This window comes from Neophocaena asiaeorientalis, unplaced genomic scaffold (genome assembly GCF_003031525.2).
Source record: "Neophocaena asiaeorientalis asiaeorientalis breed wild unplaced genomic scaffold, Neophocaena_asiaeorientalis_V1.1 scaffold504, whole genome shotgun sequence".
In the NCBI taxonomy this organism is placed as follows: Eukaryota; Metazoa; Chordata; class Mammalia; order Artiodactyla; family Phocoenidae; genus Neophocaena; species Neophocaena asiaeorientalis.
In genome coordinates, this window is record NW_020174438.1 from 7,262,832 (window position 1) to 7,277,233 (window position 14,402).

General features: G+C 38.6%; 2 protein-coding genes across 3 annotated transcripts in view; both read right to left on the reverse strand.

Annotated features, from left to right (window-relative positions):
• Positions 1 to 14,402, reverse strand: part of ZNF215 (zinc finger protein 215) — a 145,381-nt gene that overhangs the window by 31,123 nt on the left and 99,856 nt on the right. The gene's annotated exons all lie outside the window — the stretch shown is intronic.
• OR10A5 (olfactory receptor family 10 subfamily A member 5) lies at positions 341 to 7,016 on the reverse strand. Of its 2 annotated transcripts, XM_024757105.1 has the most exons (3): positions 6,994 to 7,016; positions 4,735 to 4,747; positions 341 to 1,258 (listed from the first exon to the last, which is right to left on the reverse strand). In XM_024757105.1, exons 1-3 carry the CDS (start codon positions 7,014 to 7,016, stop codon positions 341 to 343), a joined length of 954 nt encoding a protein of 317 aa, XP_024612873.1. The 2 variants fall into 2 exon arrangements, with proteins under 2 accessions (XP_024612873.1, XP_024612874.1); XM_024757106.1 differs by lacking the exons at positions 4,735 to 4,747; positions 6,994 to 7,016 and having other exon boundaries at positions 341 to 1,300.

Consider the following 14,402-nt stretch of genomic DNA (forward strand, 5'->3'; position numbering starts at 1 on the left):
TTGTGCCCTCTTTTACTATGTGTGTTCCCATGTTAGGATTATAAGCAGTTTCATACTGTTCACAGTGTGCACACAGGAATGTGAATATCTGGAATTACTAGGCCACGGAAGTGTTAAAATGATGACGAGAAAAAGAATGTAAGTCCATAATGGGCAGGCAGAGGAGGTTTCCAGGTGGTAGTGACAGGTCTAAACTACCTCTGTGCTGTTTTCACTGAGCTTTCCAATAGTCATTTCAGCAGCTGGGTTTCATCACAATGGAGATAGGCAGAGGCAGAGGAATTCTAAGTATCAAACTGATTGTTCCCTATTCGAAAGACTTTAGTCTTTTTCTTAATGTCTATGGGATGCAGTCTCTAAGGCCTAGGGCCTTGTAGAAGGTCCGGACAAGGGCATTCTTCACCTCATTATTTCTCAGGCTGTAAATTATGGGGTTCAAAATGGGAGTCATAACAGTATAGGACAGTGATAGCACCTTCTTGCTCTCAGGAGAATTATTGGACTTAGGGCGGAAATAGATGAGGCTTAAAGATACATAGAAAAGGGTGACAAGAAGGAGGTGGGAGGAGCAGGTAGAGAAGGCTTTGCGCTTCCCTTTAGCTGATGGAATCTTGAGGATGGCGGCAGTGATGCAAGTGTAGGAACATAGGATCAGCAAGCGGGGTATCATGAGGACCAGAATGGTCCCAACAATGGCATAGATCTCAAACAGTGCCGTGTCTGCACAGACCGGCCTCAGCACAGGTGGGCTGTCACAGAAGAAGTGATTCACCTTGGTGCCACAGAATGGAAAGCTGAAGAGCCATGTGGTCTGCACAGTAGCCATGGGAATGCCTGCAAACCAGGAGGCAACAGCCAGTTTTGCCCACGTCTTAGGGTTCATGATGACTGGGTAGTACAAGGGATTGCAGATGGCTACATAGCGGTCATATGCCATTGTGGCCAGGAGGAAACATTCAAAAACCCCAAAGAAGAAGAAGAAATACATCTGAGTGGCACAGCCAAGAAAGGAGATGGTTGTGTCCTGGGCAATCAGGGTCCCCAGCATCTTGGGCACAATGACTAAGTTGAAGCCAATCTCTATGAAAGACAAGTTCCTGAGGAAGAAGTACATGGGGCTGTGCAGCATGGGGTCAGCCAAGGTAACCAGAATGATGAGGCTGTTTCCCAGCAGGGTGACCAGGTAGATGATTAAAAATATCAGGAAGAGTAATGACTGTATTTCACTAGGTAGGGAAGAGAAACTCATGAGGATAAACTCACTAAATCTTGTCCAGTTTCCTTCAGCCATTGATATAGGAATGAATTCCGAGCTGTGGTCACAGAGAGAGATTCTCAATTGGAAGAGTCAGATTCTGGATTTGTGTTTCAGACTCCTTCTTAGTGTCAGGGAAAGAAAGAGGCAAGATCAGGATTTCAGTTGCAAGAGAAAGGGCCTTGTGTTGTCTAAGAATAAAGACACAAGGAAGAAAGGCCAGAGCCTGAGCTCTGAAATGGGAAATGGCTTATTGTTCCCCACTCTTATTCTTTGTGATCCATTTTCCACTTTGTTACCATATTTGCTAAAACAACTCGGATCATTTTACACACACCCATTTTCTGCTGCACACTTAATACCTTTTTAGCAGGGTTAAATGAAAGGTGTCCTGCAGAAATGGAGTGGAGTTAGATGGAAAACAGTATAAATTTTCCATGTATACCTATTACATATCCCCCTTCTTCAAAGATTCATGGTGTTTATCTTCTCCATCTACTGCCCAAAGCTGTACTTACCTTTTTGGTATACATTTAAAGACTTCAATCCTAAGATAACTTGAGAGTGTATATTAGTAGAAAAAGTCATGTTTTGTTTTGAGGTGACTCAAATAGGAGAAAAAGTGGCAAGGGGGTACATAGGAAGAACGTCTATAGAATGTAGTGGTTTTAATGCACTTTTTTCCCTCCTTTCAATGTAAGAGCTGTATAGTATTTTATATCATATAATGCCTATTCCTTCTTCCTAATCAGATTATGAAGTAACAACCTTAGGATCTTTCTCCTCAGTCCAGCAAAGCTGTAATTGACATTTCATTGCCAGGACCCAGAATATCCACTGGCTTTCAAAATTAAGATCTGAGAGGAGTACTGTAGCACAACTAACTAGAGTGTGTCCCAGGAGATTCCAACTACTTCTCTTTCTAAAGTAGACAAATTGGAAAAAAGAAACATATTCCCACAAAAATTCCGTGAAAAATAAGAAGAACATTAGAGTGAATATTTGAAAGATAATACTCATGAATAAACAATTAACCTGGACTATATTAAATAAGAGCTGGAATCTTAAACGCTATGAAAAAATTCAATATTTATTCCACTTCTGTTGAGGTACTGGCAATGTGATGATTGATTTCTCCCTGAAGCTTAGAATCTAATGGAGGAGATATTTAAATAATCAATTATATTAAATCACAATGAAGGTCTTGATACAGTAAGTATACAGTATCTTATTGGGGGGAATGTATAAGGAGTAGGGGCACCTAATAAATTCTCTGATGGCTTTCTAAGCAACAGGGATGAAAATGAAGTTGGCTAAAGATGTGCAGAACATCTAGGGTGTACATTATTATGAAAATATAAAATTGAAATTGTGAAAATATTATAAAAAATAAAAATCACTGAGCTAACTCTTTTTTTTTTAACTGAAAGCATTCCTTAATACACACACACACACAGAAAATAATGGAAATATACCAATATGTCTTGATCTTTGTGCTATTTATTTAAAAAAATGTTTAGGACAGGGAAAATTTCCTTTAAGCATTCAGGCAGGAAACAAATAAAAACAAAAAAACAAAACCACATAACACAATCAAAAGACATTTCAGGCTCCCTGCTAGTCCCTCCAGAACTTCCAGAACATCATTCTTCTGCTAATCATTAGCTGTCCCAGGAGGAGGAACCCTCTCTTCCAGGCTTTCTGCACCCATAGCATTGTCCTAAAGAAATAGCGTACTTGATGTGATCTACCTTGTGCATGTTCCAGTGAGGCAAGTCTTCTCTGAGTTAATTAGAGGATAGTCAGGACTTCAGGAGGTATATGTTCTGTCAAAGCTGCAGAGACTGGAATTTTTCTGAGCCAGAATGCTTTAGAGTCAGAACTGGAAAATAATCTGGGTAATCTCAATCTTCTTGTGGTCTCAGATCTCACTTATCTTATGACACAGAAAGTGGAAACTGAGTCACAGGAAGGTGAAAAATGATAAGATCTTTCCAGTGTGGACATAGGAATAGAATTAGGTGTCATGACAAACCCTGCCAAACCTTGTCTAGTTGAGCAACCGAATCTGGAGAGGGGACCCTGGTTGATTCATCCCTTGGTAAGAGCCTTACCTGTGCCCAATAGGGAGATCTGCCTTGTTCAGCTCTGCCTAACACCTATGCTTCATGAACTCCCCTGAGTGTTTGAGGAACTCTGGTTCGGCTGTCAGAAGGAACAGAAGAGGAACCAGGGAGGTCTTACTTCCTGTCCTGGATGAACAATTAACAGCTGTGAGACAGGAGGGAATGGAACAGGGCACAATCCTTAAAGAATAACACAGCCATTGAGAAAAATCGGTCATGACAAAAACTGGTTAGAACCAACCAGGTCCGCGGTGGCAGAAGATGAGACTTCCAGTGGACCTTGAGCCGTACTGTATTACAATGTGCTCACTGTACTACATTAGCATATGTTAAATGACACCCCACAGGCACTATGACAGTTCTGAGGCCAACAGTAACATGCCAAAAAGTGGGTGATGACCCAACTCCTGGAAATCTCTGCTCCTTTTCCAAAATAGTTGGAATAGTCCTCCCACTTTTTAGCCTATGAAATTACTCAGCCCATAAAAGCTAGTCACCCCATATTTCAGGACCGTTCTCACCTTCTGAGTTGGACCTCATTCTGCCTATGGAATGTGTATCTCTCTCAATATACCTGCTTTCACTTTACTATGGATCACTCTTGAATTCTTTCCTGCATGAAGCCAAGGACCCTCACTTGGTGGCATATCCCAGGAACTTGCCTGAGACCTGGGACATGACCATCCTCTTGTGCCCCATTTTCCTGAAACATCTTTACAAAGGAAGAGGAAGAAAGTGGTCTTCTCTCCCTCCCCACTTTTCCTTTGATTATAAAAATGTAGTCCACTTAGTTCTGGGGGCAGAGCCCTCTTGCCTGCCACAAGCATCTTATATTAATAAATCTACTTCTTACCTATCACTTTGCCTCTTGCTGAATTCCTTCTGTGCCAAGACATAAAGAACCTGAGCTTCATTAAGTCCTGAGATGAGTTGTGATGTTTCAGCCCTAAGATTGTGGATTTGAGTTCCATCTGAGGTGCAGTTGCAATTGGACCTGAATCCAGGTCACTGCTGCCTTCTCTGTGTCAGGCGTGAGTGAGCAGACGAGATGGGTTGGCCACGCTCCCAGTCCTGACTTAGGAGATCTATTCCCAGCTGTGCCTCTTTTGTCCTCAGGGCCAGGTGAAGTGCTGGCATCTGTATTTTCCCCCAGGTGTTTCTGGGCTCACCTTAGCTCCTCTTCCTTCCCTTCCTCAAGGGTACTGACCTTTCTTGACTCCACTGTCCTTTGGGACCCTAAAGAACGTCAGATGCAATTGGATGAAGTTCAAGAAAGGAAAACCGTACTCTAGGAATGTAGGATCGTGTAGAGAAAAGCACAAACGTTTTGGATTCTGAGTGACCTAAGTGAACCCCAGCACTAGAACTCTCTGGTTTGTGATGCCTAGCAATTTTATTAAACTCTCTGAGTTTCCGTTTCCATATTGCTTAGACAAAGATAATATGCTTATTTTACAGGGTTGGTATGATGGGGTGGGATATATTAACAAGGATGTTAATGTACTCTATTACAGCATATATATTACTATATCATGAATATAATGTTATAATAACTTTCCCAAGAGCCAGTAATTGTTCAAAACAACTACTGACTAATTACTACATGACAAGCATTGTTATAGACCCTTAGAGAGAGGAATGAACAAAACAAAGTCCCTGTGCTCATAAAGCTTACATTCAAATGGGGGAAGCCAGGCATTGAACAAATAAACAATTAAGAACTTAAGACTAAGTAGTTGCTATACACAAAATCCAGGATGGAAGAAATAGAAAACTGCTGAAAGAAAGGGCTCAATTAAATAGACTTCCTTTATTACAGGATCTTTTTGTCTTTTTGTTAATAGTAGGCTGGTCATTGTTAAGGAAGTTGTACAAGCAGAAGATATAAACCCTTGTCCAAAGGTTGATCAAGTGACTTGAGGCTACTGGGTTTTGAGAAGCCTAGAGAGCAGTACAGGATAGAGCTAGTGATTCAGGTTTTAAGAGTCATACAATTTTAGACACAGGAAAGGTTATACTGTTTCTTATTACAGTACAATTTTTAACAGTAAAATATTGTAAAAATTGTCTTAATTGCATCAATAGGCAACTGATTAAAAATTGTAGGTTTTCCGTTGCAATACTATGTAACTGTGAATATATTAATGTGGGATAAACTCCAAGATAAATTTTTATTTGAAAAAAAGCAGGGTGAAGGAGATTGTATACACATTACACAAATTACATCTATTTAATAGAAATAAATATTATAAACCTACATATAAAATATGTAAACAGTAAATTTCTCAAAAGATACACAAAGAATTGATAATAGTTGTTGCCTTTGGGCAAGGAAAGTGGGGAAGAACAGAGGTCAACCCTGAGAGGGAGATATTTTGATTGTATATTATTTTGTACTTAATTAATTTTATGCACATTTATTAAATTTTTAATAAAAATAAAAGACACTTGAAACAAAACAACGCTTTTATTCTGGTTCCTCCCCTATTAATTTTTAGCCTTATGACCTAGAGAAAGATATTAAAATTACTCCCTGTCCCAATACTTGATGTGAAAAGGAAATGCAATTAAGTATAGAAAACATTCCAAGCCTTGGTGTGTGTCATACAAAGCAGGTTTCATCAAAGTACTGTTTGACTTGAGACTTGAAGGTTTCCATCAGGGAGAGGAAGGGGCATTCCAGTTGACTGTAAGATGACCACATCACTTTGATTACTGCTATCATCACCGTTTCTGCAATTACACTTAATGTTTGTCAGATTGGCTTCCTTTTTTTCCACTAATTCACTAAACTTTCCTGCATTAGGATCTTTGCATAGGTTAATTCATTTGAGTCTAATGTTTTTCCTCCTAATTTTCACCTGGTTAACTCCTACTCAATTTTCTGATACCACTTTCTGATTTTCTGTTGTTACTTCCTCAGAAAAGAGTTCCCTGACCTCCTTGTATTAGGAGTCCCATTTATTCTTCTTCAGAGAATTTTATCAGTTTACTTCACAGCAGTGGTAGCATTGTATAATAATATATTTATTTGTGAATTCTTTGTTTAATCCTCTCTTAATTGAGGGATTCTGTAAATCAGTACTTAGCAGTGAGTGTAAAGCATGATTGGGAAGAAAGAATGCAAGCCATGAGAATAGTGAGGAAGCTTATATAGTAATAATTCAGGAACAATGGCCTGGCTAGGCCAATGGCAGTGGCAATGTAAATGAGAATTGAAACAAAGGATGTGGAAGAATTTTGCCAAGGAAGAATTAGCAGGATTTAGAGACTGGTTGAATAGTTCCATGATAGCACTTATCAAAGTGTAGAACTATTACACAGTAAAGCACTTTGCATAGGAGCTCTTAGAGGGCAGCGCCTTGTTCATTTTTTGTTGTACCTTCAAGATTCAGTGTGTAAATGTTCACTGATTAAGTGAAAGAATATGGCAACAAAAGGGGGAATCAAAAAGAGGAATAAGTAACAAGCCAATGTCAATGGCAATGAATTTTTATTCAACAGGGATGAATAAAAAGTGTTGCCAAGGAAGAATCTGCAGGAGTTGAAGACTGGTTGTATACTCCTATGATACCGATTATCAAGTTGTAGCATTGGAGCAGAGTAAAGTACCTTGAATGATGTTTTAATTTCATAATCATCTGTTTACTTCTCTGACCCACTTAGTTGGATGAGCACTAACTAAACAGCAGCACGTATGTTCACCATCGTACTCTCAGAACTCGGTATATACATGTTCCCTGATGGGATGTAAAAATAAATCAATGAAAAATTAAATTAAAAAGAAGGGGAAATAATAAGAAAAACATTGACTAGATGTAGTGACTGGAGAATGAGTTTGTGTTTTATTCAAAGTAACCATGAGTTCAGAATTTCATCATGTAGGCATACCACACAGGGGTTGGAGTTGACTTACCATCTGTAGGTAACCCTCCGCTAACCAGCTCAGCACGCTTTCAACAAGCTCCGATCCTTAATCCATGTTCTGCATGGTTTGGACTTTTATGCTGAGTAGGGTGCCTGAGTGCTCAAGTGCACCTCTTCCTCTTTCTATGAACTCATGGGTGCATCGTTCATCCTTGATTGCTGGTACTCAAAGTGTCCTCATACGTTACGTTATGGGTAACGTAAATTGTTTAAAACTTCGGAGTACAGCAGATAGTTATCACTTTTGGGTGGCTTGTTTATATCACTGCATGGAAATAAACCCTCACAAACAACGTATGTTTACTAGTAAAGGGATAGTCGTGTTTACATCTTTTTGTGGACATTTTGGATAACAATTCTGGTGGGCTTTGGGGGTTAAAATTTGGGGGGCTTTTGAGGAAAACATATTTACAAGTAAAAGATCATTTGGGGGAGAAAATTAGTGGAAAATATCTTTGCTGTGTTTATTGTCACTGTTATTAGGGAGAAGGAAGCATCTTTCATAAAAGTTTATTTCATACATTCGTTTGAGAGCATTGTGATAGACAGATACCTTGCTGCCTAAGCAGAAATGTCTTGGAGGCACGTGGAAACATGAAACACATTTGGGTGAGAGATCACTGCTAGAGGTAATGATCTGGGTCTTAATCATTCATTCCGACATTTATTGAGTATTAGTGAGTGCCAGGCAAAGGCATTTGAACATAATGAGAGGTTGTCCTTATACTCACCTGATAGATATGCATGTAAAATACAATTAATTACATTATCTTAAATGCTGTAGTAGTAATATAAGACCAAGATATGTATGACAAAGGCAAGTGACCTCAGCTTTGTCTAGGGGAATTAGAAGTGTTTCTAGAAGAAAAACATTTAGAATTGTATTCCAAAGAATAAAATTAGAGCTGAATCTTGAAAGATAAGTATAAATTAACTTAGTACGGGGAGGAGGTGGTGAGAGGGAGGAATTTTAGACAGAAAAAATTGTGTAAAGATACAACAGGTTAATAATAATTTCTACCATTTATTGAACGCTTACTCTGTGCCAGGTATCTTCTTCATTCAGAAAATAAAAGTAATTTTATAAGTACTTTTAGGTCTCCCAAAGAAATAGCTCATCACACAATAGATCAGATAATTTCCACTGAAGTTGATCTCAACATTGTTTTTTGTTGTGTTTTGTTTTCTTTGCTAATTTTCACTCTCCTAAGAGCTCTTTTAATCTCTGTGTAAAACATTATTTTATTTACTTATTTCATACAACTTCTTTTGAGCTTCTACCTCTGTATTTTAGAAGAAGGAATATGCAATATTTTTATTTTATTTTATTGAATTTTCTGAATTTATTTTTTTATACAGCAGGTTCTTATTAGTTATCCATTTTATACATATTAGTGTACATATGCCAATCCCAATCTTAAAGTATATGATATTTGGGATTCATACCTAGATTAATATTCTTGCTCTGACACTTAAATTGCTGTGACAATTAAACAAGTTACTTGCTTTTTTGAAACAAGTACCTATTTTAAAAATTGTGATGAAACCCATGAGGAATAATTAATACTTTATTTAAAAATATGTAACAGATTTTTCTGTCAATAAATGTTACTTAATTCACCCTGCTTCCTGGGAGGAGATAGAATTTAAGTAGATTTCTCATGTTACAATTACAGCAAACATCCTTGAGAATTCTACATAACCAATCCCCCCCTTTCAGTTGAAAGATACTACAGAAAGATCATACAGCTCCATGAGTGGAAGTGGTTGGCTCATGTAATTTTAATTTTATTATATATTATTATGTATTAATTTTGGTTATGAATTGCTATATAATTATATTATATCCCATGTACAGATTATGAAATATAAGGATAGATATTTAGAGTTATTTTTATGAACTTGCATAGCTGTTAAGTACCAGACACAGGATTTGAATCCAGGTTTTTCAGACTCTAAATTGTTGAGGAGAATAAAAAAAGACTATGCTTAGAGAAACTAGAAATGCTTGGTATAAGGGGAAAGAAGATAGATCAGTGTGACAGTTGTTGACTATGCATTCAACTGCAGGGTTGGGGTATGGAAAGAACGAGATTGGAAAGATAAGCTTGAGCTGGACTATACATGGGCTTGTATGACATGCTAAGAACACAGTTTCATTGTGAAGATGAGGATAAATTGTAAGGATTTAAAGCATGATTATGACAGATCATCACATATGTATTTAGAAAGAACTCTGGAGACAGTGAGAAGGATGAATGAGAATGGGGTGTATATGAAAATCTTCAGTATGACTGGAGGCTGGGAGACCAATTAGGAGGCACTAGTAATAATCCTGGTGGGAGATATAAGCCAATACCGAAGTTTCATCTCACAGTAGTGATTTGCTGAAACCCTGGCAATGGTGGGATCTCTAAGAGATAGTACACAAGGCAGAGAGAAGAGGGCCAACAATTGAACTCCTAGGACCAGTATAGTTTAAAAGGACTTGGAAAACAGCACAAAGAATCTGCCCTTGGGCATGTAGGGGGTAGCAAAGGAATCCATGATTATGGAAGGCAAGATGATAAAAAGTTTCAAGAGCGAAATTCCCTTTACACAAGCATCAAAGAAAACCTGAAGAGTACTTGATTTCCTCAAGAGTCTCTCTAGACCAAGAGCTGGTCCAAGCCTGGGGTCACTGGACTCTGTTGAAATTCCTCCCACCCTTGTCCCTGGTCCCTGCAGACTTCAGTCTGCAGAGTCATAGTCACTGAGAGCTGGAAGGGACCCTGGAGACCCAAGAGTACAGGGCTGGAATCTCTCCCTAAAGGGAGTTAGTTCTCTCTCCCTCTCCTCAGCCTTAGCTGGGCTGAGCTCTGTTCCCCCTGGCTTCTATCCTCAGTCTCTTCCACCCCTGGGGTTGCAGACTAACCAGCCTATTAATGAGCAGTCACACACCATGACCTCATTAAAAAGCTGTTAATGAGACACACTGCTGTTCAGGGAACACAGTTGAGGGAGGCTCCCAGTGGCCTCCTCCTGGGGCCTGGAGGGAGAGCTTAGGTGAACAGACAGGATCAGATCTGGGGAGAGGGCTAATGAACTCAGGCTGCAGAGCCACACTTAATGAACTCCTGCTGGCAAGCAGCCCAGCTTTGAAGCTCAAGTCCTCACTGGCCTGCAGGCTTACAGGAGTGGGTGGGATCCAGGGAAGCAGTGAGTTTACTCTTAGCAGTCAGGTCTGCTTACTGCTTCCTCTGCTGACCCATTTTGATGGAGGACTTCAAGTTCTGAGAGTAAGAAGTAATTTTGTGTTGCCCTGAGTATATAGCTCATGGACAATTGTATAAGCCTTTTGACTGGTCTCCGTCCCACAGGCTTTGTCCCCTAGCCACCCATTCTCCACAATACTACCAGGAAAGTCTTTCCAAACACATAGCTGATTGTTACTTCATGCTTAAAACTTTTAAATGAAGATAGTTCACAATAAGTTTCAGAGTCCTGGCATAGAAGACTTTTGAATATTTAGCCCCTGCCTATCTCCCCACCCTCATCTCCTCCAGACATCTCTCCCGTGTTATTTTCATCATTATTACCACTGCTATCACCATCGTCATTATCATGATTATATCAGCATAATGAACATTTCCATAGTGCTTCTTAAGTGTCCAACAGTGTTTTACATATATTAATTCATTTAAACCTCACAGCAATGTTATGAAATAGGTGCTGTGATTATCTGTATTTTTATAGATGACACGGAGTCAACATATGCTGTGTTATTTGTCCAGTGTCTTACAGCTACTCAGGAAGAGAGCCAGGATTACAACCCAGGCATTTTGGCTTCAGAGTTTACACTTTTACACATTAAGAAGACTTACTTCTGTACCCTTTGCACTTACTACTTATTTGTCTTGGAATGCCTATCTCACATACAATCTTAAACCTTGGCTCCCATTCCTTCTTATACTTCTTACTTTGCTACTACTTCTAACCATTATGCGTGTATTATTACTTATTGTCCTAATGTTTATATGTCTGCTCCCCACTGGACTGAAAGTTCTTACGCTTGGATTGAGCTGGGTTCAGTAACCGTTACCGCGGTTTTACCGAATCTTTCAGTATTTATTATATTACTTTAAACATACACTATATTGTATTCTCTTTGAGAAACTGGAAACTAAATTCTTGACCTCTCTCACAGCCATGCCTCTACAGCCATATATGCTTGTCCTCCTTACTTTACCATTTCAGTGAAAGGTATCTCTATCAACATGACTGCTCATGCAAGAAATATGAGTGTAGGCCTTGACACCTTTTCAATCCTAAACCATCATCAGCTTTTACCTGATCTTCTGCCATTCCTATACCAGTCTCTCTTTACATTCTTGCCACTTAACAATAAATTATCTACCCAGTAGACATAGTTATCTTTTTCAAAAAATTGTCCCTTGCTTAATATGCTTCAGTGGTGGTCCACTGCATTTAGATTAATATCTAAAATCTATCACATGGTCAAAAAGAAGTTCTGAATGGTCTGACTTCTTCTTACCTGTTCAGTCAATTTTTACCTCTCTTATCCTTATTCACAAACATTGTTTTTCCTGGTTTCAGTGTCAGGGTAATACTGACCTCACATGAGTTGGGAAGTATTCCCTCCTCATATATTTTGTAAACTGTTGTGAAGGATTGGTATTGATTCTTTTTTAAATGTTTGGTAGAATTCACCAGTGAAGCCATCTAGTCCTGGACTTTTGGTTTTGGAGGTTTTTGATTACTGATTCAATCTCCTAGCTGGTAATTGGTCTGTTCAGAGTTTCTATAGCTTCATGAATCAGTCTTGGTAGACTGTATGTTTCTGAAAATTTATCCATTTCTTCTTCCACCCATTTGTCCAATTTGTTGAGATATGAGTGCTTGTAGTTATCCCTTATGAGCCTTTGTATTTCTGTAGTATCAGTTGTAACATCTCCCCTTTCATTTCTGATTGAGTCCTTTTTTTTTTTCTTGGGGAGTCTAGCTAAAGATTTGCCAATTTAGTGTTTCTTTTCAAGAAACAAGCTCTTAGTTTCTTTGATCTTTTGCATTATCTTTTTACCTCTATTTCACTTATTTCCACTCTGATCTTTGTTATTTCCCTCCTTCTACTAACTTTGGGCTTCATTTGTTCTTCTTTTTCTAGTTCCTTGAGGTTCAAAGTTAGGCTGTTTATTTGAGACCTCTCTTGTTTCTTATTATAGCCATTTATTGCTATGAACTTCCCACTTGGAAATTCTTTTGCTGCATTCTGCAAGTTTTTTTATGTGTATTTCCATTTCCATTTGTCTCAAGGTATTTCTTAAAATTTTTTCTTTATATTTTTTTTGATCCATTGGTTGTTCAGTAGCATGGTGTTTAATCTCCATATATTTGTGAATTTTCCAGTTTTCTTCTTGTAACTGGTTTCTAGTTTCATACTACTGTGGTCAGAAAAGATGCTTGATATAATTTCAATATTCTTATATTTATTAAGACTTGTTTTGTGCCCTAACATATGAAGTATCCTTGAGCATGTTCCATGTGCACTTGAGAAGAATGTGTATTTTGTTGTTTTTCGATGGAATGTTCTCTATGTGTGTGTTAAGTCTATCCAGTCTATGATGTTATTTAAAGCCAATGTTCCCTTATTGATTTTCTATCTGAGTGATCTATCCATTGATGAAGTTGGGATATTAAAGTCCCCTACTATTATTGTATAGCTGTTGATTTCTCTCTTAAGGTCTTTTAATTTTTGCTTTATATATTTTGGTATTCCTAGCTGGGCACATAAATATTTACAAATATTGTTGGATTGAGCCCTTTATCATTATGTGATGACCTTCTTTGTCTCTTATTACATTCATCTCTGGAGAGATTCCTATAATCCAAATGTTACTCTGCTTGATGTGCCCTTTAAGTTCCTTAAGCTATCTCCATTCTTTTTCATTCTCTTTTCTTTTTGCTGCTCTGACTGAATTCCACTAACCTATCTTTGAGTTCACTGATCCTTTCTTACATTTCATCTAGTCTGTTTCTGAGACCCTTTAGTAAAATGTTCACTTCAGTTAACGTATTCTTCAGTTCTGTGACTTCTGTTTGCTACTTAAAAAATTCTTTTTCTCTTTGTTTAAATTCTCACTTTGTTCAGCCATTGTTCTCCTGAGCCCAGTGAGCATCTTTATGACTATTATTTTAAACTTTATCAGGTAAATAACTTATCTCCATTTCATAAGGTCTTTTTTCCTGAGGTTTTATCTTGCTCTTCACTTGGAACATATCCCGCTTTTTCTTCATTTTCCTTGACTCTGTGTGGGGTTTTATACATTAGATAAAACAGCCACCTCGCTCAGTCTGAAGGAGTGGCATCATATAGGAGATAAAACTTATTGTTCAATGCTGCTCTAGCTCTTGGCTGTCTCTCAAACCCTTGTGATTGTCCAAGCAACCTACTTTATTGTTAGTGGGCTCCCAGTAGTTGAGGGTATGCCAAGAGCCATCAGTGTCCCAAAGGGGAGAATCCCTGTTAGCACCTAGATTCAGGTTAATTGGAAGTCAGACCTGTAGGCAGCAACTTTTAAAGTATTCAAATATACATCTTTCAGGAGAAGACTGGGAGATGAACATTTCTATCTGCTCCCTCTGCGTTGAGTTTTGGAGTGATAACCAGTTCAGAACTGTTTTTTGTTTATTACCATCCCACTGAACCCATGAACACGTGTCTCACTGGCCACCAGAGCCAGGCTATCAAGGGATGCATCCTCTGGATGGCAGTCACAAATGTCAGTGTACCAGATGTGTATACAAGTTTTCTCAGAGACACTGATGCCCTGTGGGAGGAGCAGAGGGAGAAGGCAAAGATGACACCTGCTAGATTCCCCAATCGCTGGAGAGGACTGTAGTCAGCCCTTCAACATGTGTTTAATTAGAAGCCTACCCGCTAAGCCACAGCTATGAAGATAAGCTTATTGTCCTCTTTCCCAGAAAGACAGGGGTGCATTTCAGTCTGCTGTCTCTGTACTGTGCCCCAGGGGGCAGCAGCCAGTTAAGAAATGTTTCTCCATTTTTTATAGTCCTAGGGATCCATGAACATAAGA